Below are 25351 nucleotides of genomic sequence, written 5' to 3'. Positions count from 1 at the left end.
CATTTTAATCAGCTTTTTTTTATAACGTGATGTGTACCTGTGTGTGTGGTATATACATGTGTACTACTGGAAAAGGGATGGGATGTTAGGGGGGTTTTGGGATTGTAGGATGTCAGTTGCTTTCCAGCATGTCAGACAGACATCAAATGATCCTGAGACAGCGTGACAGCTGTCTTCACACCCCCTCCTCACACACACATGCGCACACACACAACACACACACACCCAGATAGAGTAAGTGGCAGCTTTTGCAGCCACACGCATCGACAGCAAGCCAGAGGATGAAGACGCAATGGACATATTGGAGGAGCAGACATAGGTTAGGGACAGAGCGACTGCAGGCCAGACAGGAGACAGATACGCATATGGACAAGACACCAAAGGGCTGGCGGATGTCAAAAAGTCCGCTGACAAGCAGGAGGATCGGCTCGGAACGGGAGGGAGAAGAGGTTGTTGAAAAAGAATTAAGCAGAGATGAACTGGCCATTGCTCTAACATCTATAAAGGTCGCCAGATGGAGGTTCTGATGCGAATACATTGTGCTGATATAATCTACCGCTGACATTTACTGCAATGTAAAAGCGCAGCCCATATGTCTTTTATACCTAGTTGTAATTTGGTACTAATCACATCCTGTATGACCCCTGAAAATGGCCAAACTTTCCTTAAAATTTTGTAAGTGGGGGTGCACTATAGTGAAATGAAAGTTAATGTCATTTTGCCTTTCTGAATGTAATGGTAATCAGATCATTCTCTGAGGAGAGTTTTGTTAAAGTTTGAACCTCAAAAAGGTCCAAATCTGCCCGAAATTTGAGAGTGAGATGATTTTACAATGACGATAAAATCTTTGTAATTTACCATCTTCTATACAGTGTCCTCCTGCATGGTGATTTTTCTTTTTTTGTCCTCAGGCCAAAGTCCCGTCTAATGTAAACAATTGTTTCAGCACCATCTTGCGGACTCTTGGTACCAAGGAACTACAGTACGCTGAAGTGAGGGTAAGAGCTTTATTGAAAGGAGAACCACAGTTGCCGATGCACCTTTCGGCCATTTATTAAATGCCGGGAAAACAGTAAAACACAGTGAGCACACTCATGAAGCTGCTGCTGTCGGCCACAGTTCTCGCCCAGACGCACACACGCAGACTCTATGAGGTCAAACGCCACCCCACCAGGTGCCGCCTCTCAAAGGGATATGTTTTAAACACAGAGAAAGTACAATACGTACAGTGTTTCTTACATATTTGATGCTTGCAATTTGTGTGTGTGTTTGTTCAAATGTTTGCAATGTTTAAAAAGTGTGTTTTAATAAGTTTACATGTGTGTGTTGAAGGGCTAAAACTAGCAGCAGCCATGTTATTAGTTGAAGCAGTGCACATCAGCTAGTGCTGATGCATTATATATCGAACTGAAATCAATCTAAGTTTCTTTCTATTAAACAGGTCGTGAAAATGTGTTAAAATGCTTTAAAAAAAAATTCCATGACATTTAGGGTATCATGTAGTTATGTTTAATCAGATTAGGAGGGGGTCCAATGAAAGAAATTCTCTCCTGGAAAGGGTCCCTGGACCCAAAAAGTTTGAGAACCCCTGCCCTAAACAATCCCTCTTAGAGACTTAGAGGCCCAATTTTGCCAAACATTGTGGAGGCGCCTTCATTGGAGCGCAATGGCAGGCGGCATCCTGTAATGCGACGAGACGGGCCTGACATTCCACACTCTGACGCACGCTAGCTGGCATATGCTAACTAACAATACGACAACAAGGCTCACATTTTCCACACGGTCCGTGAGGCCACTCGTTACTATGACAGCTATTCACCTATACTCTCATTTGTTTGGGTTTAGCCGTCCACATCTGTTTATTTCATCATGGGAGATGTGCTGAATGCACAACTTGATTGAAACAGACTGTTTGGGGAGCTTATGAAGGTAAGAGAAGCAAGCAAACACCTACCCCACACCCTCTCTCGCTGTGCTTGGGTGGGGAGGGGGGGGGGGGGGGGGGGGGTTAGGGTAGGAGGGGGTGCAGGCTCACTGTAGGACCTTTTCCCAAAGCAGAGGTGATGTGTCCCCATGCACTAACGTCAACATCACAGCCAGGGCCAGAGCGCTGTCAAACACGCTAACGCACAACCTTTTTGAGCCGACACTAACGCAGCATGAGTGTGTGATTATTCCAACGAAAAACCATCGTTCACCCTCCCCTCCGCTCCCAGAAAAATGCCAAAAGCTCCCCCATTCCTCCTGAAAATGTGACATGGTTACCCTATTGTGAGGCTACACCGTGTGATCTTTTCACTTAGGATATGAGAGAGCTTCCCAAAGATGTTCTGCCATATTTCACCTTGCAGTCATTTTCTGTTTTACACCAGGTACACCATGTAATGCAGGGTTGGGCAAACCTGGGCATAAGGGCCACATTAGTTGTTGTTTTTTTAAATGGAGAGATGGGCCAGGTTATTTGTAAATGAGGAAGAAAATAAACTTAAGTGTCTGTATAATAGTTACTTTTAACAATGAAATAATAATAATGAATCATGATGATAATAATAATAATAATTAATAAAAATATTTTAAAATGTCGACTCAAAATAGTTTTTATTTTTATTTTAGTAGTTACATAAATTATTTCACAAGAAAAAAGAATACAAAAATAAAGAAATACATCTTAGGGGGGAAATGTCAAAATTAATGCAATGAAAAAAAGGTTCTTTTTAATGAAATAATAATTCCTACTCATTTTAAAAATGTATAGTACTGTATATAACTGATTTCATAATAACGAATTGTTCAATAAAATGTTTAAATGTTTTTAAAACAAATTAATTATTATTTTAATTAATAGTTCAGCTCAAATCTGGATATATTCTATGAAGATTTGTTTGTATTTTCGTATTTGTTCATGGATTAAGCCACTAAAATGCCTTTTGTTGTCCATCCATCCATTCTCTGTACCGCTTATCCCCACTATAGGGTAGTGGGTGTGCTGGAGCCTATCCCAGTTTACTTTGAACAAGAGGCGGTGTAAATCCTGAACTGGTCACCAGCTAGTCGCAGGGCCTTTTTGTTGTTTTATACCAAAGACAATGAAAAAAATGATAGGTGCGGGCAGCAAAGAACAGGCCCTTGTAACCTCATATTAATAGTGAATCCTCAAAATTTGAAATTTCTTTCAACTTTGACACCATGCTCCACCCACAGATGTAACAGACACTGAAGCTCCTCAATTAATTCTTGTCCATCTGTTTTGAATACCAGCTTCTGAATGGAGCTCATTTGGGTAGTTTCACAAAAGTATGACCCTAGGGATTCGCCCAAATCTGCTGTTTCAAACCAAAATCACCGACTTCCTGTTCGATATTGTGCAAGGGTCCTTATGCCTTTTTCATGCATCCTGTTAGGACAGACATTGCCTACTAAGTTCATGTCAGTGAAACCGGTTTCAGGGGCTATGTTACTCTAACTATCCAAGTGGCGCTATTGAGTGACAATTTTGGGGGGAGGAGGAATCATGTTTGGGACCTCTAAATACATACAGTACGTATTCACCAGGATATACACACTTGCCAAAATTGGTATGCTTCCCAGCATGTTGAAGCCCAAAAAAATTTATGCATTCTACTTGTGGAAGAGCAAGTTCAGAATGTATTTGATGAGAAACTGAACACAGGGTCTTGATAGACTGGAGACACTACAAATATGTTTTTTAAAAAAAGAAAAAAAATCCAACTCTGGAGAAGGCACAGAGTGGAGGTAGGGAGCTTTTGGAGCGTGAAAAGGTTGTCCATGCTAATACAAATATGTGTGTGTTGCCTGATCTGCTGGACATTTCCTCATGACTCACACCTCCTGTAAAAATAGAGTTAAAGATAGATGGAGAGAACAAGAGGAGGTGGATGACAAACAGAAGGAGACAACGCAGGGAGTAGTGGGTTGTTTTGACTCTACTCAGGAGTGGAAAAAGTGGAGGCGACCGGCAGTGAGATGGCCTACATTTACCTAGCGTATAGCTCGATGTGTGTCAGCATCAAGGTGATGCATTCGACAACATTATTCAATAGCTCCCCCGAAATAAGTTAAATGAAATTAGCCTCAACTGTAGTTTACCGATTGACATGAAAATTTGGTGGACGTGTCCATCATAACAGGATGCACGAAAAAAAATCTCAGAACCCATGTTTGAAACTGAACAGTAAGTACATCTGCGATTTCTGTTTCGTACCTTGTGTAGGTATTGGTATTTTTACTAGATTTCTGTATTTCTGGCATCTCCTTTCTGCTGTGGCTCCATGCACCTTTTTTATTTTTTAAATATTGTTCACTTTGCAAGTTTTTCACACACCGCATTGACCTTTTGTCTTTTGTTGTTCTTTGTTACCTTATTTGTATTTGTTCACTAACAATCTACTTGTGCCTGTTTTGATTAAAACTTATATTGTTATCCATTGATGTACTGTTTTGCTTTAGAATGTAATATCGAAACACAACACTTGCAGCTTTATTTTTTATTGCTATACTGAATTTCAGTTGTCAAATCATGTCTTGATTAATTGTTGACATCGGTCATAGTATATTTTAAATATTTCTTTGCTCAATGACAGAAAAATGTGTTTTTGTAGCATGGAAAGGTGAGTATAAAAAACTGAATTCAGTTTGAAATTAATCATTCCTGGTCAAAATGATAAAAGGTGTAAAGCTCAATAAAAATGAAAGAATCCGCATTAAAGCACTTCTTGATGGTGGAGGGTTTCTGAGACAAACTGGGACAGGTTATCAAACTACCGCCTCAAAAAATACTGAGCTCTCCAAGTACCGCCATAATGACCAAAATTAAAATACAGTGGTGATAGTGTTCATCTAAGTGTTCATCAAAAACGATACAGGTTTTATTCCCAAAAAGCCACTGTAACACAGTTTGACCATTAACACTGCTAAAATATAGGGGGGCTACTTAAATGATTTAACCAAAAATGTACTGCACATAAAAGTAAAAAAAAAAATTTTTTTTTTACCTAAATAAAAGTTTTAAAACCATTTAAAACAAGATTAATTGCAAATATATTATACCAAAAAGTTAAATACAACTCAACTGGTCGAGTTGATTTGTCAAGCACTGCACAGACAGGCCATTAATTAAGGGAAATGACGGTGTGCTGAGGTTATATGCCTCTGGAACCCAGGGGAGAAAATATTCTGTCCAGGCCAAACTAAGCCAGTAGATGTAAACAGTGATATCACAGTCAACCTATTGAATAAAAGCACTGAATCGGAATTGGTGCACAAGGACGTGCATTGTGAATCCAGCCTACAAGTAGCTTTAAAGTCCCACCAGACACACAACATATCACAGCACACTTGTCTGTGGCGTTTCAGCGATTTCGAGCATCAAGCCCACTTGCCAGTAGCATGAAGCTGTGATCTTCACACTTATGACACCTCCGTTCACTGAGGGCCAGTCGGCCAACACGCATAACAGCGTTTGCACTACTGTGCCGCCATCATATTCTCACTTCTTGATGCGGAAAGACAGACACCGATCCTCTGGGACACGAACGCACTTCTCTCTCTAGCTTCCTTCTCTGTGTCTCCTCCTTGTCTGGATGCAGGGAGAGGGAAGGCCAGAGGACAGGCGGTCGGAGGTACACAGATACGTTAGTGCTCTCAGGTCGGCTCCTGCGGGAACACTGTGATGGAGAAGCGAGGGAAGGGGAAGTATCTTATATAGAGTGAGACATTGAAGGCACTCATGAGAAGATATGGAGGTCATGCTTGTGTTGAAGTATTTATAGGAAAGGGGGTATTTATTTACACAGTGGTCTTTTTAACACTATGGCCTGTGTAGTGATGGGAAGTAAAATCATTCAAAGAAAAAACAATGAATGGACTATGAGACAATTATTCAGCTGTAATGCAGAGTTGCCACTACAGTCTTGCATCTCTGAACTAATTATTCCATCAAAATACCCACTAAAACTACCTAAATATAGTAGATTTTTTTTTTGTTTTTACTATACTGGTAAAATACTCCACATTTTAATGTATTTTGGTGTGTTTTCACATTGTTCCATACCTAACAATTTATTTTCCCGTGGATTGCTCTTTTGTAAATTTATGGTTAACCTCCAATCAAAGGTGCCATCATTTGCACCAAAGAGCCTTTGAAGAAGACCCATACTTTCCAGGCAGCATAATGTGACATCTCAAAGGTTTTATCAAGTATGCCACTTGAGTGGATGGATCAGATGTGTTATTCCTTAAGGTTTCACAAGCTGCACCTGTGAAAAGTACAGCTCCTTCTTGAACACCTAACACATCATTTGTGTTGTGTTACTAATGTGTCTAATGGAAACAGCTCTCCATATGATAATTGCAGTTTTACACCAACTACAACCACAATTGGAATGCCCCACGCCCTTAAAAGGAATCACCTTTTTCAGGGTCAGGATAAGTGGCAATTCTGATACCTAATGTTTTGGCCAGTCAGTGCATGTTGAATCATCATTTTACAGATAGGTCTCTTCATCCTCTGCCACTTTAGGTCACAGAGAGGTTAGGGCACAATCTACCTATGTTTCAGCACATCACACGCCACTATGCACTGCACACACCCACACATGCACACAAATGCACATACAGATGAATGTGAAGGTGCTTCACAGGGAGGAAACACAGGCGATGTGTTTATATGTGCTAAAAGTTGTCAATGGAAAGAGGGAGGATGAGGAGGTTGTGTATGGGACAAAGGACAAAATCTTAAGTAAATAATGGATATAGGTGTTTGAATTATTGACGGCATGCATTGATGCTTTCATGCCGGAAGAAGCGGAGCCAACATTCCAGGGTTCATTCATGAAAAAGAGTGGGAGATGGGAATAAAAGGGTGTTGACTGCTACACACCTTGCACCAATACACACTGATACTACTATTGGATGTTTACTGTTGTTTACTGTTTACCCCCAACCTACTGGGTGCCCTACATACTGCGACATCTTTTTGAGCTGACAGGTGACAGAACAGTCCACATCAACCCTCTTTTCCTGCACACACACACACACACACACATGCCCAAAAGGCAGAGGCTGCTCCCCATCACCGATCAGCTGGTGGCAGACGAAGAGAGGTGTGCAGCTGTGTGTTTGACAGTTTTCTGAGAAGAACGGGGAGGATACGTCACTCTTTATTGCTCAGTGACTGTTTTTTGTCAATGTCTTTATGTCTCAAAAGTGTTCTCTGTCAATTGACTATCTGTTGTCGTACTAGAGTGGCTCCAACTATCGGAGACAAATTCCTTGTGTGTTTTTTGGACATACTTGGCAAATAAAGATGATTCTGATTCTGATTCTTAACACACCCCACACCAGAAGTAGAGACATCTGATATTCAGGCCTTTGGGAGAAAATGCTAAAATTCGGCTTGATTGTCGCTATGTGTGTAACTGGGGTTTAGGTGTGGTTTCTATACAGTGGTACAAGACATAAATGTGGAGGATTTGGGGGTTAGGGTTGTTTTTATGTCTTGACAGCGTACAGTACCGCTCATTGATTATTGTGTAATAACAGCAGGAAAAGAGTGGGTCTTGAGCAATCCATATCCCACTCGGGTGCCACGAAATGTTTAGGTGTTGAAACCTGTCATTGGCAAAACCTTCCCTGCGGGTGCGAAACCCCTGAGTGTTCTCTATGAATAAAAAAAAAAAAGCCTTAAACCTACCTTCACTAACAAGGCAGTTATTCACATGTGACCGGGATGATATTTGTTTACTACTTACTGTACTATATGACAGTATCGAAGCTTATGCATCCCAGCAAGATGCAATGTCACAGGACATGCTAGTGTGGGAGAAAGGAGACACAAGAAGGCAATAGTCTGCCTAGGAATGCTGGCACAGAAGCCAGGGGCAGGGGGGGAGCATTTGGGGGGTGGGGGGGCCGGGGGCAAGGCAGCATGGCACACGTCAACCTTAGACCCCTTTGTCATATTCTGTCTTCCCCCCACAGGGTATGTTAGGCATCACGGGGACCCGTTTGTCCGGTGAGGGGTCGACAGCCATGTGACAACTCCCCACCTGCGTGACCTTTACTGTGGTTGACTCCCCCCCAGGGGACTATCACCTCAAAGAAAACAGCCCCGTGGGAGACGTGGACATACATACAATGGAGTTAGAGAGACACATGCAGTACAAAAATAGACAGAGATAGAAATGTGTGAGACAGACTAATTATATTTGTGCGTATTAGTCTAAAAACAGAGCCCATGTTTTGGCCATTTCCTGATATACACTGTACAGTCATACTGTGTGGACCAAACCCCTATGCGAATAGTGAAAATCTGCGAATAATTGACGGCCACCCCCCAAAATGTTTATAGTTTCACATTACATGTTACTACATTATCAGGTTAAATCCTAAATATACAACAATGTAATTGACATAGAGTATTCACAGATTTTTTTGGGGACCCTATTCTCCATCGCTTGCTGAAACACTCCCCTATTGATCATCTTGTGGCATTTTGGTCCCAAGAAACTATGTTGAAGTAAGTTGAGGAGCTTTATTAAGACAAAAGTAGTGCTTTGCTGTCATCCTGTGGCATTTTGGTGTTGAGAAACTATGTAGAAGTAAATTGAGGAACTTCATTTAGACTTCAGTAATGCTTTGCCCCCATGTGGTGGCATCGTGGTCCTGAAAAACTATGTTGAGGTGAGTTTAGGAGCTTAATTTAGACAAATGTAGTGCATTGTCACAATTTTGTGGTTTCTGTAGTCAATTACAAACCGGAAGTGCGGGACACCACTATGTCTCCACTTTTCAACCAGTAAAAATACCAAGTTACTAACTTACTACTACTCCTTAATAGCCATTTTATTACCCTTTTGACTCAGTGATACATACAGTCACTCGTTTTTTTTTTAAAATACAGCATATACTGTGTATATATTAAAAAGAACCTCCCCTACTAGTCGAACCACTATTCTCCTGTCTGTCTGTCTGTCTGTCTGTCTATCTATCTATCTATCTATCTATCTATCTATCTATCTATCTATCTATCTATCTATCTATCTATCTATCTATCTATCTATCTATCTACCTACCTACCTACCTACTATGGCAGCGCAGTTTTTTTTAAACGCATTTTTTTTAAAACGACACTGTGTCTTTAAGGATACGTCATCACAGTCCAAGATGGCGGCCCACTAATTCACTGCGACAACGCAGTCCAGACGTGTCTGCTAATACCATTAAGTGAGTGAAATGTACACTTTAGGTAGTCCTAATTGGTGTAGAAATTAAATGAATTGTTTGAAACGTGATTACGATTTTGTCAGAAGCACTCGCTGAGTCTACAAGTGACGTTAATAATTCTTTAAATTCATATTTTCGGCCTTGTTATGGTGCACGTGATGCTAACGCCAGTCTCTTTTTGTCACAACTCAGGATTTCATTTTGAGGGGTTAAGACGCTGATTTCTTCTGCAGATTAAAACAAATAAAAATAGAAATCCAATGAAACCAATGTTTAGACGGACACTTCCTCCGTCCGTGAGGAGTCTTCTGACTGACATCGGTCCAAAGGACGAGTGGCCGGATGAAGAACAGGATGCCTCGGCGGTCAGCAGGGATGGGATCCTGCTCCCTGAAAGAGGGTCCTCATTTGGAAACGAAGACTTTATCGCTAAGGCTGACGGGAAGAACTCAAAAGTGTGCATGCTGTGCAACTGCAAGCCTGCGTCCTATACCTGCCCACGGTGCAACTTGCATTACTGTGGCGTAGCTTGCTACCGCAGCCCATATCACTCCTTGTGCTCGGAGGAGTTCTTCAAAGAGTCTGTTCTTGAGGAGCTGAAGAACATGGGGGAAACAGACCAAGACAGGAAGAAGAAAATGCAGGAGATTCTTCTTGGTCTGAGACAAAAGGCACAAATGACAAATGGAGGACTGGAAAGTGTGTTCAGAGAAGCCGGAATAGATCAAGATGCCAACATTAAGGCTGTGGAGCTCCTGTCCAGATTAGCTGAGCTTCAGGAGTCTGGAGCAGATAGTGGGGCGGAGATTGAGGACATCTTGAAAACGTTGGAAGAGATTGGAGGCCTGGAAGCAGATGAGGAGCCATCAGGAAGCGTGGCCCAACATCTGTCAGGGCTTGATCTCGACAAGCTCTCCGAAGAAGAGCTGTGGGCACTCCTTGACAGCCGGGAGAAGGAGAAGTTCACGGGTCTGCTGAGGGGCGGAGCTCTCGGTGGTTTGATCAGAGTGTGGAGGCCGTGGTGGGAGGAACACAAAGAGGCGGGGAGAGCGCTGGTGGAAGTGCTGGAGCAGGAGGTTCAGAATCCAGACAAGAAAGTGAAAAAGATTCAAGACAAGAATAAAAACGTATGCTCCGTAGTCTCTGGTGTTCCTGCGATCTCTGCAAAAATCCCCAAACTGAGCTCCTTATGTCGGAATCCATCTCCGTTGGTCTGCTATAGTGTGATCAACACTCTTTATTGCTATACTTTCGCATTGCAGCTCTTCAACGGTGACTGTGATTCGCTCCTCTTTGAGTTCTGTGATATGATGCTCATGTTGTCCCAGGGGCTGAGCTCCAGCAAGGTTTTCAACTCCGTGCAAGAGGCCATACACAGCGGCGAGACTCTTATCTTAGCAGGAGGATACCTCAACAAACAAGAATCCTGCACCACAGACTTGGCAGTAGAAGCCACTGCTCACATCCTGACAGGTAGAGACAAGGAAAACGCCACAGTATACATCCTTGCAGCCTTGAGTCAGCTCCGCTCGGCACTCACCCGAGCCAGAGCCGCTCTCTCCAAGGAGGGCGAAGAAGGCGCAAAGAGACAGAAATACTTCCTGGCTTCCAAGAAGTGTCAATTCTTTCAAGCCTGGACGCTGGATCATTCGCGTCACACACGTGGGCTGGCTTTGGAGCTGTGGAACGAGCGCAGTCGACGAGAGGGCGAAAGGAAAAGTGCGGAGGAAACAAAGACTCTAGTTGAGGAGAGCTTTAAAAAAGGAAAGAGGAAAGGTAACACGAAGTTGATTCAAGAATTAAACTAACAGCTATTATAAAGGTTTGTGGTGCAATAAATAGGAAAAACACTTTCTCTCATTATTCATAAAATGTTGAAAGAGTTTGTATATGTGAATAAAGTGCATAACAGGTCAACCCACATTTGATATTTGTGATATTGTTATAATCTATTACCATTTTAAGTTTGTATTTTAAAACATGTATTAAAAGTGCAAATTATAAATATTTTATAAGATTGTCGTCTTCAAGAATTAAATAGTAAATTATCACATGTTGAAAAGATGTATGTATCATCCTCATATCGTGGGGAAGTTACATTTTAATTTTTTCAGGTGTGTTTTTTTTTATTTATTTTTTTTTTTTTTACATGACTGATATTTACCCATAAAATGAAAGTATTTCAGTGATTTCTTTCAGATTTTGTTGGTGAGAATAGCTATTTCTGGCATATTTATGTATCTGATACATCCACCCATCCTTTTTCCAAACCGCTTATCCTCACTAGGGTCGCGGGTGTGCTGGAGCCTATCCCAGCTATCTTTGGGCGAGGGGCGGGGTACACCCTGAATTGGTCGCCAGCCAGTTGCTGGGCACATATGGACAAGCAACCATTCGCATTCACATTCACACCTACGGGCAATTTAATTTCTTCAATTAATCTACCATGCATGTTTTTGGGATGTGGGAGGAAACTAAGCGGTATGGTGGGTGACTGGTTAGAGTGTCTGCCTCACAGTTCTGAGGACCGGGGTTCAATCCCCGGCCCCGCCTGTGTGGAGTTTGCATGTTCTCCTCATGCCTGCGTGGGTTTTCTCTGGGCACTCCGGTTTCCTCCCACATCCCAAAAAAACATGCATGCTAGGTTAATTGACGACTGTAAATTGTGAATGTGTGTGCGAATGGTTGTTTGTTTGTATGTGCCCTGCGATTGGCTGGCAACCAGTTCAGGGTGTACCCCGCCTCCTGCCCGATGATAGCTGGGATAGGCTCCAGTACGCCCGCGACCCTAGTGAGGAGAAGCGGCTCAGAAAATGGATGGATGGATGGGAGGAAACCAGAGTATCCAGAGAAAACCCACGCAGACACTGGGAGAACATGCAAACTCCACACAAGCGAGGCTGGGTTTGAACCCAGGTCCTCAGAACTGTGAGGCACTTCTGCTAACCAGTCGGCAGCTGTGCCGCTGTATCTGACCTGCCCAATGTAATATTTAGCTTCAATATGTATTGACAAGAAATAATCAAATGTCTTAAGGTTTTATTATTACATAGTTGCATCTCACTAAATTAGAATATCTGATTTTATTTTATTTTTATTTATTTCAGTAGTTCAACGTTCTACACATCCATTAAACACAGGAAAATACAGTTGGCCAGTTACCTAGTTTCTGTTAAAAATAATTTTGATTGTTTCTTATGGAATCTAACTTTCTGAGATGCGGAATCTTGTGCTTCATCAAATGAAAGAAAACAATAATGAAATATTTCATTTTGTCCTTAGTGAATCTATATAATATTTGGATTTCACTTTTTGAAATGGACTACTGAAAAAATGTGACTTTTCCATACTGTTAAAATGGCACCGTTAAAGTTGCGTCCGCGGTCTCGCGGTGCATTTGTCACGTGGTCCGGAAGTCTCGCTCGTCTTTGACGTAATTCGACACAGCAAACATGGCAGCGCTCTTGAGATCAGCCCGGTTCCTCAATTTTTCGCCTTCGGGCTTGCTCCAAATCGTGGGGACCAGAAGAACCGGACCGCCACTCAGTCGGCTGTACAGCGGAACTATCGGTGTTGGCAGGACGGGAGTTTTGACCCGACAACAGTGTCCTAGTGTGGAAAACGCGTCCAGGTAACCCGTTAGCCGCCATCCACGCGCGTTAGCCTGATGCGCAGATGTCATTGAGGCTCAATGACAACTACAAAACAAGCATTATTTTTTACTTTTGGACACATATATGTTTTTGTAATGATATTATGATAAATTAGTTTGATGTCACTTGTTCACGTCGCTGATATAAAGATAAAGGAACCCTGTTAATTAATCAAGTTAATGGATGTAACAAGCCTTTTGGTCACTTAGGATCATATACAGGCAAAACTGATTTTTTCACTTTTAAAATTGTATTGTTGTTATTAACATCAGTCTTAGACTGTGTATGAACCGATGTAAAATGGGGTTGCATTTAAAATTTCACAGACCCATTATCATTGATGAAATATCGTAAATTTAGAGCACGAGAGTGATTTTGTCATGTAGCATCTTATTATGAACTATTTGCATATTTTCACAATGAATAGGGGAGGTTTTCAGTGAATAACGGAGCATAAGTTCTCCAATAGGTGGGGGACCACTGTATTCATTGTCAGGGTTGGGTGGGCTACTTAAATGTATTCCGATACAGTTGCCTGTTTAAAAAAAAAAAAAAAAAAATGTAGTCAGTAATGTAATCCAAGTACCAAAATATAAAATTCATGTAACTTGATTACATTCAATTAATTTTGGATTGCTCCAATAGCAAATATGACAAAATAAATTCAATATCAATAAAATATATGTAAAAAAAAAATATTTTTTTCTTGTTCTGTAAATGTTTAATATGCTTGCTTTTGGAATGCGGGAGTGGGAGAACACGGAACATTTGGGATTCAAATCCCAACCCTCAGAACTGTGAGACAAACGTGTAAACCTTGTTCACTGTGCTGTCTGGCTTCATAAAGTTTTTCAAACATATCTACATAAATCAGTGTGTGTTATCTATTGTTGAAATGGAAAAAGGAGGATTAATTAAAGTTATTAAGGCAGCCTTTGCGGTTAGCGGTAGTTTAACCCCTCTCCTTGCTGATGCATACACACACACACACACACACACACGCACACACACACATACACACGAGCCTGTTTATTGTTTAGTTTGCTTTGCAGCTCAGTGACGTAGCAGTTAGCACATCTGCCTCACAGTTCTGAGGACCCGGGTTCAAATCCGGCCTCACATGTGTGGAGTTTGCATGTTATCCCCGTGCCTGCGTGGGTTTTATACGTTAATTGGGGACTCCCAAGTTGCCCATATGTGAGTGTGAATGATTGTTTGTCTATATGTGCCCTGCGATTGACTGACGACCAGTTCACGGTGTACCCCGCCTCTTTTGCCCAGAGTCAGCTCAGATAGATGCCAGCACACCTGGTCTGGAAGATGGATGAACACTAAATCAGTTTCTCAACCTTTAATGAGCCACACATTTTACATTAGAGAAATCTCAGCACACCACCAAACTAAAATGTCACAATAAGTACTGCATATATACTTAAATAATGATCATCTTGTCTGTTTACTTTAAAATGTACTTGGTGTGAAATTTGGGCCTGTTTTGTTCACCACAAAGCTATTGTATGAACAACACCAAACTTCTGCCAGCAAGTGGAAAAGCATTTATTTTTTTCTGTAAGTCACAATACCTTGCTGACATAGATGACATAGAACAAATATACAGTACATTATCACTAGTAAATAGATATTCATTTTCAGACCAATTAATTGAAATGGGACGATTTCCCACTCCACAACTGATGACTAATGTGCCACAGCACACAGGTTGAGAATCACGGCTTTAAATTGTCCATAGTTGGCAATGTGAGTGTAAACGGTTGTTGTGAATGAAGGTTTGGTGATTCTTATAATCTTAATTTCTACCGTAATTATTGCTTTCCCTACATCACCCTCCCTAGCCATGTGTGGCCACGTGTAGCTGGATGCGTCCGCAACTATGTCGTCGCCACAGAGAAGAAGGACGAGTTTAGCGTCGCGGTGCGGTCCAAGCAGGCTCAGCAGTTCGACTGGGCCCTAGCCAAACTGGATAGTTCAGTGAGAAGAACCGGTCGCATCACCAAGACCCTGCTGCTGCGCATCTTCCACGACATCTGCAGGACAGGTAACTATGTCAAATTACACTCCCACATCTAATGAGGTCAAATGCAAAAGCTACCAGAAGTAGAAAAAGTTGCAGCTATTAACCACAAAGACAAATCTTTTCTTTCTCATATTCATCAATGATAATAAACACTGTCTCTATGTTGTTGCAGGTTATCCCAGTGGTAACCAGGCCCTGCTACTGCTGCGTAGCTGTGGCTCTCTGCTTCCGGAAATGGGCCTGGAGGAGCGCACCGAGCTGGCTCATCGCATCTGGGAGAAGCTGCAGGAACTGGGTAAGAGGAGTCACACAATGGAGCATTTTGTTGAAATCCTAATGTATTGTAATGTATAGACTATTTCGGAATGTTTGTAAACAATAGGCTGCAGGATACTTTCAGGTGGCATAAAAATGAGACTACCGCTGACCTGAACTGAAATGATGACAATAACCTGTTGTTTGGGGTTTTGCCACCAGATATATTCCCAAAGTTTCTTCGGTTTTCTTAAAAAAAAAAATACAAAAAAAATAATAAAATATATATATATATATTTTATATTAAGCAGCGGAACCTGTGAGTGAAGAGGATAAATTTAGTGGATATCATAAATAGTTGTACAGGGAAGATCCCAAGACAGGGTAGCCACTTCTAAAGGGACTGACTGGAAACCAAACCTCCATTATCGGGTTTGTGGAATGCGTTTCTCACAACTCCCAAAATGTTTGGTTGGGTTGTCTTTGAATAAGCAAAACATAATGGCTAGCCTACTAGTAGACTACAGCGTGCTTATCCATTTCAGTGTCAAAAGAGCCTGTGCCATTAATCCAAGCAACAGAAAAGTTAATTGATTAGCCAGTCCCTTCAACCTATAATCCAATTTAAAAAAAAAAAAAATAATAATAATAAAATAACAAATTTCGCCCAAGCCACTACAAGAGCAGATGACAGATTGCTGATAAAGCCTATCAGCTTCCGACACATCCTGCTATGTTTTTCAATATAATTTTTTTTTATATTTAGTGACTATCCTATAAATTCCCGCACTCGATCACTTGGTGGCACTCTTAAATGACGTCGAGAAAATGACGTATTTTACCTATGAACGGGCAGGACCATATGTGGACCGCGTAGGTGGACTGAGACATAGAGAAAGTAGAAAGCATGCGTGGTTGGAAGGAGGAGGAGGAGGTCGGACAAGCATTTATCCTATGTCATATCGAAGCCCAAAGCAACGAAGGCTTTGTTGTTATGCTGAATTCCAGCGTTACAGGGCGCCAGCAGTCGCAGATTATATCTTTAATGATCAAATTAACAAATGTATATCTGAATCTCCTCCATGTCTATTTTTTGAATCAACTTACCTGTTGCAATGTAAATTACGGCCGGCATTGGGTCTCACTTTCACGCAGCTGATCTCACGTAACATCTTCTTTTTGACTGACACGTCAAAGATTCAAACTACAGCGGTAGAGAAGAAGGCTAAAATCATAATCAAACCATTTAGCCTGTTTTCTCAATCACTCTGCCTTGGTCAAATGATATGTAAGGGAAAAAGCTAAGCTTTTTGTCATCTGCAAGTTTGCGTGATGTGATGGTGAGATGTCCTGTTGTAGAGCAATTTCAACAATGGGTTTTTGGTCTGTTCTCCCCCAAGGTACGCAATATGACGTGAGTCACTACAACGCTTTGCTGAAGGTGTACCTGCAGAATGAGTTCAAGTTCTCGCCCACCGACTTCCTGGCCAAGATTGAGGCGGCCAACATCCAGCCAAACAGAGTAAGAAAAGGAAACCACAAAACCAGTGAAGGACATGGATATTGTCGCTGCCAGTATCATAATATGGACATTTGTTTTTGCATATGCAGATTTTTCTCACATATTTTCATGCTCATGGTTCCGTTTAAATTCAGTTTTTTGTGTACATAGGTTACCTACCAGAGACTCATTGCTGCCTACTGCCAAAATGGAGACATTGAAGGTGCCAGGTGAGCTTGAGAATGTATTTTCTGCTCATTAAAGGGGACATATTACGGAAAATTTTATTTTTAATTGCTTGCATTAAAGTAGTTGGGTCTCTGGTGTGCCTGCCTGCCCATCAAGCGTCAAATGAAACAACCAAGGCAATCTTTTATAAAATGTGCATGAGCGAACCCTTCTGATTAATTCCAGATTGTGAGATCAGAGTGGGCTAATTATTATTTAACTATATCAAGCTTTTACGCCCATGACTTGGCAACAAGATTGGGTGAAGATCTGCCATTTTTAAGCTGCTTTAAAAACTGTCATGGATCTGCTGTGAGCAGTGGCTCATATGCACGAGACAGGACCAGTCCCTCAAAAGCTAGGCTAAAACATCTGGGAACTGTTTTAAAGGTGCCATGTTTTACCAAACCAACTTTTTCTAGTGTTTGGGGTGTAATAATGTCTCTATGGTGCCTCAATAAACGTGAACTATGAATTAAAATCGTCCATGTACTCCTGAGTTCCAGACGTTTTTCTGTCGAGAGGCCTGAAATCAGGTCATTAGAGTTTCTCTAGCTTATCGAAGTCACTAGCGAAGGTCTCCGCCTACCTCTCCGCTCCCGAGCCAGCGCTGTCAACATAACAAACACGTGTGCTCTCACTAGTGGGTCTTCTACATGGAGGCAACCTATCAGAGGAAAAGGGGGCAGTCTCAGCCAAATATGGACAAAGCGAATACAAAACTGGGTCAAACAGAAGTAGCTGTCAGAGGGGCATTTTCTAGACACGCCCATGACACAACCAAGGTGTTTTTAACAATGAAATTGACACTTTTATACTAAGTTCATGTTAGAGAGTCACTCTATGGAGGTCTAAATAGCCACAGTCTGGGACCTTTAAATTATCAAAACAAAATGCACATAGTCTCCTTTAAGCAATTATTAATTGACACTTTGTAATTGTTCAGGATATTTTGTGTATTTCTGTATCTCCGATAATGATTGTTATACTGGCATTTCCAGCACCATTTTGGGTTTCATGAAGAGCAAAGACCTCCCCATCACTGAAGCCGTTTTTAATGCGCTGGTAACAGGCCACGCTCGTGCAGGGTAAGCACTGCTGCTTTTGCCTCTTCACCTTAATCTTCCTGTTACGTTGCAGGTCACAGTGACCCATTTTGAATTTTCAATTGTCGAAAGAAAAATATATATATTTTTTAAATTGTCAGAGGCTTTCTTCTTTTTGTTTCATTATATATCGATGTTATATCGTATTTATCTTATTTATTTATTTGTTTGTTTGTTTATTACCTCTCAGTGAGGAAAGGGGCTATAAGGAGCAGAAATGGCTTTATAGTATACACACTCTTGTTTTTAAATTATACACATTTCGGGGGGGAGGTTATACACATTTCTTTTTCCCCCTCGTTACGCTTTGTTTTTCACAGGCACTGCAATAATGTTCCAGGGTCAGTTTGACGTGGTTTGGTTGTGTTTAACTATCAAACAGTGTCTTAAACAAAATAATTCCAATAAAATAATTGCTTTTGTGTCATTACGAACATAACTTGCAAAGGAAGTAAAATAACCCATTGTATATGTTGAAGTTTCATACAGTTAAAATGCACATGGTTTACAGAAACAGGCTAAATATGTTTTGTGTGTCACAGAGACATCGAGAGCGCAAAAAACATCCTGTCTGTCATGCGGGGAGCTGGAATCGAGCCGGGTCCCGACACGTTTGTGTCTCTGCTGAATGGGTACGCCGAGAAGGGAGACATGGACAGTCTGAAGAAGGTGTGTGGCTTCATTAAGTGCACATTCTATCCTTAAGTGTTTGTATCAATAATGATGCCTGGGCCACATCAAGACGTTGGAGGAGGCGGAGAACGCCGACTGCAGTCTGATGGACCGAGACATCATGGAGGTGATCTTCACGCTGGCCAAGGCCGGGCATCAGCAGCACATCCCCGAAATTGTGGAGCATCTGAGGCACGAGAGAGGTTACATTCCAGGTGTGCAACACCCCGTCTTTCTGTTAGTTGTTTTGCATGTGCTGTTAGTGACATTCTTTAAATGGCCAAATAATGCTCCCCTTGCAGACGCGATGAACTTGTGTCTGAGCCTCATCACTCAGGGCCACAACGACACGGCTTTCCTCATCCTGAGAACGTTTCCCAGCCTTCAGTCAGACGACATGAACGCTGACTCGGCCAACCTGGGAAACTTCTTCCTGAGACACTGCATTAACATGGACACGGTTCTTGACATTACTCATTCATCATGTATTAACAGGGGTGTCAAACAAATTTTTGTCGCGGGCCACATCGTAGTTATGGTTCCTCTTCGAGGGCCGTTATGGCTGTGAACCCATATGAATGTATGATCGCTTCATATTATTACATATACCGTATTTTCACGACCATAAGGCGCACCATATTAAAAGGCGCAGTCTCACTTACGGGGTCTATTTCTGTATTTAACACATACATAAGGCGCACTGTATTATTGGGCGCAGGCATGGTAAAACATACACTAGCTTAAAACATAAGGTAGCATGCATGAACGCTAAAACAATGTTTTTAAAAAGGCAGTGGGAGCAAAACTGAGTTCGGTTGTACTTTATTGAAGTATTTAACAATGTACTCATGTTATTTTTTTTATCAATCCTCATCCACAAATCCATCAAAGTCCTCATCTTCTGTATCCGAAATGAACAGCTGGGCAAGTTCTCCATCAAACACGCCAGGTTCCCTCTCGTCATTGTCTGAGTCAGCCTCGCTGCCGTACGGCTCCTAAGAAATTATGCTGGCTTTTACGAAAGCTCGAACAACAGTGCAAGCAGACACATTAGCCCAAGCATCCACAATCCATTCACAAATTGTGGCGTAACTCACCCGGCGCTGCCTCCTAGTCTTAGTAAAACTGTGTTCGCCATCTGTCATCCATGGCTCCCACGCCGCTCACAACTTTACTTTGAACTCCCTTTTTACACCGATGTCCAGCAGTTGGAGTTCCTTCATCAAGCCTCCCGGAATGATGGCAAGCTCCGAGTTATTGCACTCAGTCGAGTGGTTAGTGTAGAGACGCTTCTCCCGGCTGTTCTTTGCTCATTAATCCATTGCTCGAGTTGGTCTACCTCACCTTGTTTCCGCGGAAACTCAGCTTCGTCTTCTTGACTTGGCGAAGCTCGTTTTCCTGCTTCCTCCACTTGCGAACCATGGATTCGTTGATCTTGAATTCTCTCTGCGGCTGCTCAATTCCCATGTTCCTCCGCGTAACTAATAGCTTGCAGTTTAAACTGTGCTTCGTAAGCGTGTCTCTTCATAGGTGCCATTTTCGGGGGTCCTTAGCCAAACCGATGCACATACCGGAACAATATACTGACTGGGAGCGTGTCTTTAGCGTCCTCCGTCACATGCACCCTTCCCCCTTTACGTCCGCATGCTGTCTTCAGTCACGTCCGCCTTCCTCTATATAAGCAGCGTGTCGGCAGGAAATCCTCCCAGTCAGTCAAGCGGAGCGCTCATTAAAGTCACACAACAACATTTACAGATTTTGGAACACGGTCCATTTTGGAGTAAATTTAAGACTTTTAAGTGCGCCTTATGGTCGTGAAAATACAGTACACAAATTGATTGATAGCTACTTTTAAAATCAGAAGGTAGTAAAAACTTTGCTCGACTACAGTATTATTTAATTTATTTTAAAAAGAGCATCAGTAACAAACAGAATGCTTGCAATATCTCAATATTTTTAAAAGTGAAGGCAATTTACAATTTTGGTATTTTAGCTGGAAACACGAAGTAAATGTGGATGATTTGGTTTCGCGGGCCACATAAAATGATGTGGCGGGCCGAATATGGCCACCAGTTTGACACCTGTGTATTACTATGTCAGGATCTGTCACTTTAATTAAGGACGATTTTAAAACTAGGTTCCCATTCTCTTTTTATTATCGCCCACAAAAACAGTTTGTTTCAATCAGTGAGGCGTTATTTGTTAGGGTAATAATACAAATATGAATACAGGAACCATGAAAACATCTTAAGGACCCATGCTGAAAATTGAACACGAAGTTGGCCATTTTGGTTTGACGTCGTCATTTTTGGTGAATTCCAGGTCTCGTACTGCAACAAAGTCCTACTAGGGAATTAACCCAAATGAGCCTCAACTGGAAACAGGAATCCGAGACAGATGAGTGACGCTAAATTGGGAAGCTTTTTTTACCGACCATGCCCAGACATTCTTGTCAAAGCTCGTCATAGCATGTTGGGATTGTGTAATTAAAATAGTACTTTTTTTTGTAATGCACGTAAATGTTATATATATATTTACATAACAAAACAAAAAAATTTAAATCTGGGTGGTACTTTCTAAATACTCGGCCAGAGTTAGCTGAGATAGGCTCCAGCAGACCCGTAACCCTCGTGAGGATAAGCGAAAATGGATGGATGTATTAAGATAACATAAAACATTTCTAAAAAAATAAAAATATCTGGGTAGTACTTACTAAATAGTGTATATAGGATCTTGTTACATGAAATTTGTATTTCCTTTTAGCCATGAAGATGGTAGAAAAAAAGTCCTTAATTCATTAGTCTCAAAGGGAAAAACAGTTTACCGTAAGCCTTGTTGGATGTATGCGCTCTCTGAATGCTCTTATTGCTTGTTGTTGTGACTTAGTTTCTGTTTCAATTTCAGCCACTAGAGAAGATCAGTCACTACTGCAAAGAGCTGCAGGATGCCAACATGCACACATCACCTCTCAGCTTCACTCTGTCGTGCGCCCTGGAGGCCAAGAAGACTGGTACGCCAAGCAAAGGGGATATTTTGTGTAAAGTCCTTATCATACTGCACGTAGCAGAGCACAGTGCGCAGTCGACCAACCCATTCATTGTGTGTGTGCTGCAACGGCGTGTCCACTGAACCGCGCTAGGTTGGCTTTTGACGTCGCGGCGCATGCCGTGTCTTTAATTGAAAAATGTTTAAATTATTAGCGGCGTCGTCGTGCCGTCAGACGGCACATTCAGTTGGAGAGGGGTTGGCGGAGTGATTTCAGAGTGCTAACATCAAAAGATGTTGGTGGACCTATACAGTAAGCGGGATGGAGAAAATGGAGAAAGTAATAATAAATGGAATGTCCCAGTGTACCGAGCTTTGGGACACACGTAAAATGAAGTACCGTGACGTTGTTAAGAAGGTGCAGCGATGGACGTCCAAACCAGTGGGAAAAGCCTCCAGCCTACTTCCTGGTAGGCTGCTAATCAACCACTTACAAATATGGGCAAGCTTGCGCCTTGCCCTGCGTTGAACACCAAAAAATCCCAGTGCAGTGTGAAAAGGCCTAATGGAAAACAATGCCACATTTTGAAATGCCAATGAATGCTCCTTTCTTTTCTTGTAGATGAGTCTTTGGAGCTGATGAAGAAGATGAAAGAACAGAATTTACCCATCAGACCCCACTTCTTCTGGCCCCTGCTGACCCAGCATACCAAGGACAACAATGCAGCTGGTACGCACACACACATAGGAAGAAGAAAACTTAACATTTTAAAGAGCCTTTTTTTTTTTTTTATATATATTAACGGGCACACACAATAATGCTCTCACTGAAAACTATATGTACATGCACAATCTAATGAGTAGCAACGTGACAAGATTTCCCAAAAATAAAAGTCTGTCAAAATGCTGCATCGTGTTGGAAGGGCCACTTCAACCTGAGTACAGCAGTACACGCTGTGGCATCTTAGGGCAATTTTCCGTGTATAACCTTTCGTCTTTGTTGTTTCACATGCATTTAAATCTCTTTAGTAAAAAGCTATCCTAGCGTTGCAGTTACAAAAGTGAGTTATCATGTGATAGTAGTAGTAGTTGCATATAAAGTCATGTCAGTTAAGTATGGGCTGCCGTGAGACCTCAACAATGACAAAAATAGACGGCGACCTGCCAACCAGCTGTCTTTATGTCCCAACTGAAAAGCAACCATTTTATGTTATTTTTGCAATGTAGGAGGGGGATTATGAGGGGTATTTTGTAGCAGAAAGAGCTTTTAAAAGGAACGCTTCGCCTCAAATATTAATGCCCCTCCCCCAACTGGGACGGATTTCACTAGACTGGGGCAGCCAAGGGGCGAAGAGGTCTGATCCCTGCGTGAGCGCGCTTGAGCGAGAGGAGATGAACCAAACACATGATCTCTGGAGGGCTCTGCAAAGAGATGGCAAAGTTTTTAGTGGAGCTCCCAACTTCCCTATCGCAATAAAGAACACTCTTGACTTTGAGGAAATGTTGTTGGACATGAATGAGTCTGTCGATTCCAGCCTTCTGATCTTTATGGCACCCTGATCCTAGACCTTACTGCCACCTACTGGACGCATATGTTTGCGGCTTCGGTGGCCTCAAGCATTTCTGTTGCATCTGCATACATACACACAAACGCAACACAGAACACAGAAGAATCACGTGTGATTTTGTTCTCATTGATTATCTGTCAAGCTTGTGCCTTGGCACAAATCTTACTCACGCCCTTAGTAACGACAAGCACTACAGAAAATTAATGGTTGGGTTCTGAACATGAGCCCCCCCCCTCGCCCCTCCAAAAGTCATTCAGAAGACCCCTAAAAAAAAATCCCGCAACACCATGAAATTCAGTGGACATTACTAGCATAATGTGGAAAATCTGAAGGATCCATACTCAGAATTTACCAGGAAGTGAGCGATCTGGCAAATTCCAGAGCATGTACTTTTGCAGTTCCTACTAGGTGTAATTTGCTCAAATGAGCCCCAGTCAGAAGCATGTATACTAGATAGATGGGTAACACTAAATGGGTAAGCTTTTTTGCCTACGCCATTTAATGTGGACAGAAAATAGCTTCAAAGTTTGATGATCATTTTGAGGATTCACCATGAAAAAGTGGGTGTAAGCGCCGGTTGATCACTGAATTCTGAACAGGATGATTTTCTTCATAAAGCTGCTTCATCGCTTTGTACATTTTAATATAAGCATTTTTGTCATATATTTTCCAGTGACGGGTGAACCCCATCTTGTTAAGCTGCAGATTCTTCACTCTCCTTGAATGTGGAAAACATTGTCGAGGTGTCTTTAAAGTTTCTCTTCTTTTGTTCTTTGTGACAGTTTTAATGGCTTGCTACTTTTGGAGACTGTTCCCGCTTCCACTTGACGGTTATTTCCTGCCTGAGTCCTGGATGAGCTTGAAGGGGGAGGAGGAGTAGTAGTGGTGGAATAGTCTCAGTGACAGATAGCCGACATTGTCAGAATTCACCACTCGTTAGCGGACTTGCTGTCAAATGCGCGGCGGCTTGGCTTTTAAGTGCTTTATTTTTGCCAAGCCGCCGTCTTCCTCCCCGCTCTTTGTTTTTTAAATTTTTTTAGAGCGATTAATAAATGATGCATTTTGCCGCTGTCAGTTAATTGACAGGGAAGAGGTAGTGCTCGGTCCTGTGCAGGATCAACTCCCCTTGTGCGGTCGAGACGGCTCGTCAATGTGATGCTTTGGCGCCTGACTTGGCATCATAGAAAAAAAGAGGCATGCCTTAAAACCGCGCACATGCACACTCTGGCCTAACCGCAGCTTCATAAAAGACACACAAACACAAGGCGGCGTCCATTTAGTCATCAGGGTGTAAAACGGATGGAGGGAAAGTGGAGAAACGGCTTTTTCGCTCCCTTGCTGGTCGGCCTTAACTCTCATGAATGATGCAGTCTCTTCCCCTCCGCTCGCTCTCACACACTCCCCGGCTTCAGGAGGTGTGTGTGTAGGCGGAGAGGGAGGCTGGCCTTACAGAGGGAGGATGTGGGGGAAGGGGGGGCATCGCAGGTGATGTGACTGATGCGGAGTGACTTGATTTCATGTAAATGCAAGCGCTCTGAGGGAATTCACTTTGGATTACGCGCCCCACTGTGCACAGTCCATGAAATATTAAGCGCCGTGTCACTTTTTGTCCACAGGTGTCACTAGCGGGCAGAGCATTCTGGAGCTGCGGAATTGGGAGGGGAGCACAAAAAGGGGGGTGGGGGGTGGCATTTTGATGAGGTGTGGATTTGGTGGATTTAGCGGAAGCATATGCCGGCCTGCACTGCCCACCTGCCGCCAGCTAGTCATCGCTTGTCAGCACTCGCAACACTGCATACTTTTGATCACTTCTGACATTGTAGGAAAAGGGTGGGTGGGGGAGGGGGGGTTGTTAGGATACTGCGTATGAAAGGGGGGAATTTTTGCTCTTGTGTTGTCCGGTCTGCACCTCCACCTCACCTTGAACCCTCTTAATCTGTCCATCTAAATGTCTAAAGTCAGATTTCCATCAAGCGGTTCCGTGTACTTCAGTTCAAGTAGTGGTGGGAAGTAATGACGTACAAATACTTTGTTGCTGTACTTGGTGATTTTTCAAGTATCTCTGTTTTACTTGACTATTTTGTTTTTTCTGTCGACTTTTTACT

At 42.3% G+C, this 25351-nt stretch overlaps 2 protein-coding genes across 2 annotated transcripts in view; both read left to right on the top strand.

Annotated features, from left to right (window-relative positions):
- The first annotated feature begins 9181 nt into the window (after positions 1-9181).
- On the top strand, positions 9182-11195 carry znhit2 (zinc finger, HIT-type containing 2). Its single transcript, XM_061690356.1, has 2 exons — positions 9182-9243; positions 9436-11195. Exon 2 carries the CDS (start codon positions 9504-9506, stop codon positions 11049-11051), a length of 1548 nt encoding a protein of 515 aa, XP_061546340.1. The 5' UTR covers positions 9182-9243; positions 9436-9503; the 3' UTR covers positions 11052-11195.
- A 1486-nt stretch (positions 11196-12681) lies between these two features.
- lrpprc (leucine-rich pentatricopeptide repeat containing) overlaps positions 12682-25351 on the top strand; it is a 66790-nt gene continuing 54120 nt past the window's right edge. The window contains exons 1-11 of the mRNA XM_061690685.1: positions 12682-12874; positions 14750-14952; positions 15104-15226; positions 16587-16708; positions 16859-16917; positions 17917-18003; positions 18564-18690; positions 18764-18908; positions 18996-19153; positions 21598-21703; positions 22301-22408. Of these exons, the coding sequence (XP_061546669.1) occupies positions 12696-12874; positions 14750-14952; positions 15104-15226; positions 16587-16708; positions 16859-16917; positions 17917-18003; positions 18564-18690; positions 18764-18908; positions 18996-19153; positions 21598-21703; positions 22301-22408 (1417 nt within the window). The 5' untranslated portion in view covers positions 12682-12695. The remainder of the gene's footprint in view (positions 12875-14749; positions 14953-15103; positions 15227-16586; positions 16709-16858; positions 16918-17916; positions 18004-18563; positions 18691-18763; positions 18909-18995; positions 19154-21597; positions 21704-22300; positions 22409-25351) is intronic.

This window comes from Phycodurus eques, chromosome 11 (genome assembly GCF_024500275.1).
Source record: "Phycodurus eques isolate BA_2022a chromosome 11, UOR_Pequ_1.1, whole genome shotgun sequence".
Classification (NCBI taxonomy): Eukaryota; Metazoa; Chordata; class Actinopteri; order Syngnathiformes; family Syngnathidae; genus Phycodurus; species Phycodurus eques.
This window is presented reverse-complemented; position numbering and strand designations above follow the sequence as displayed.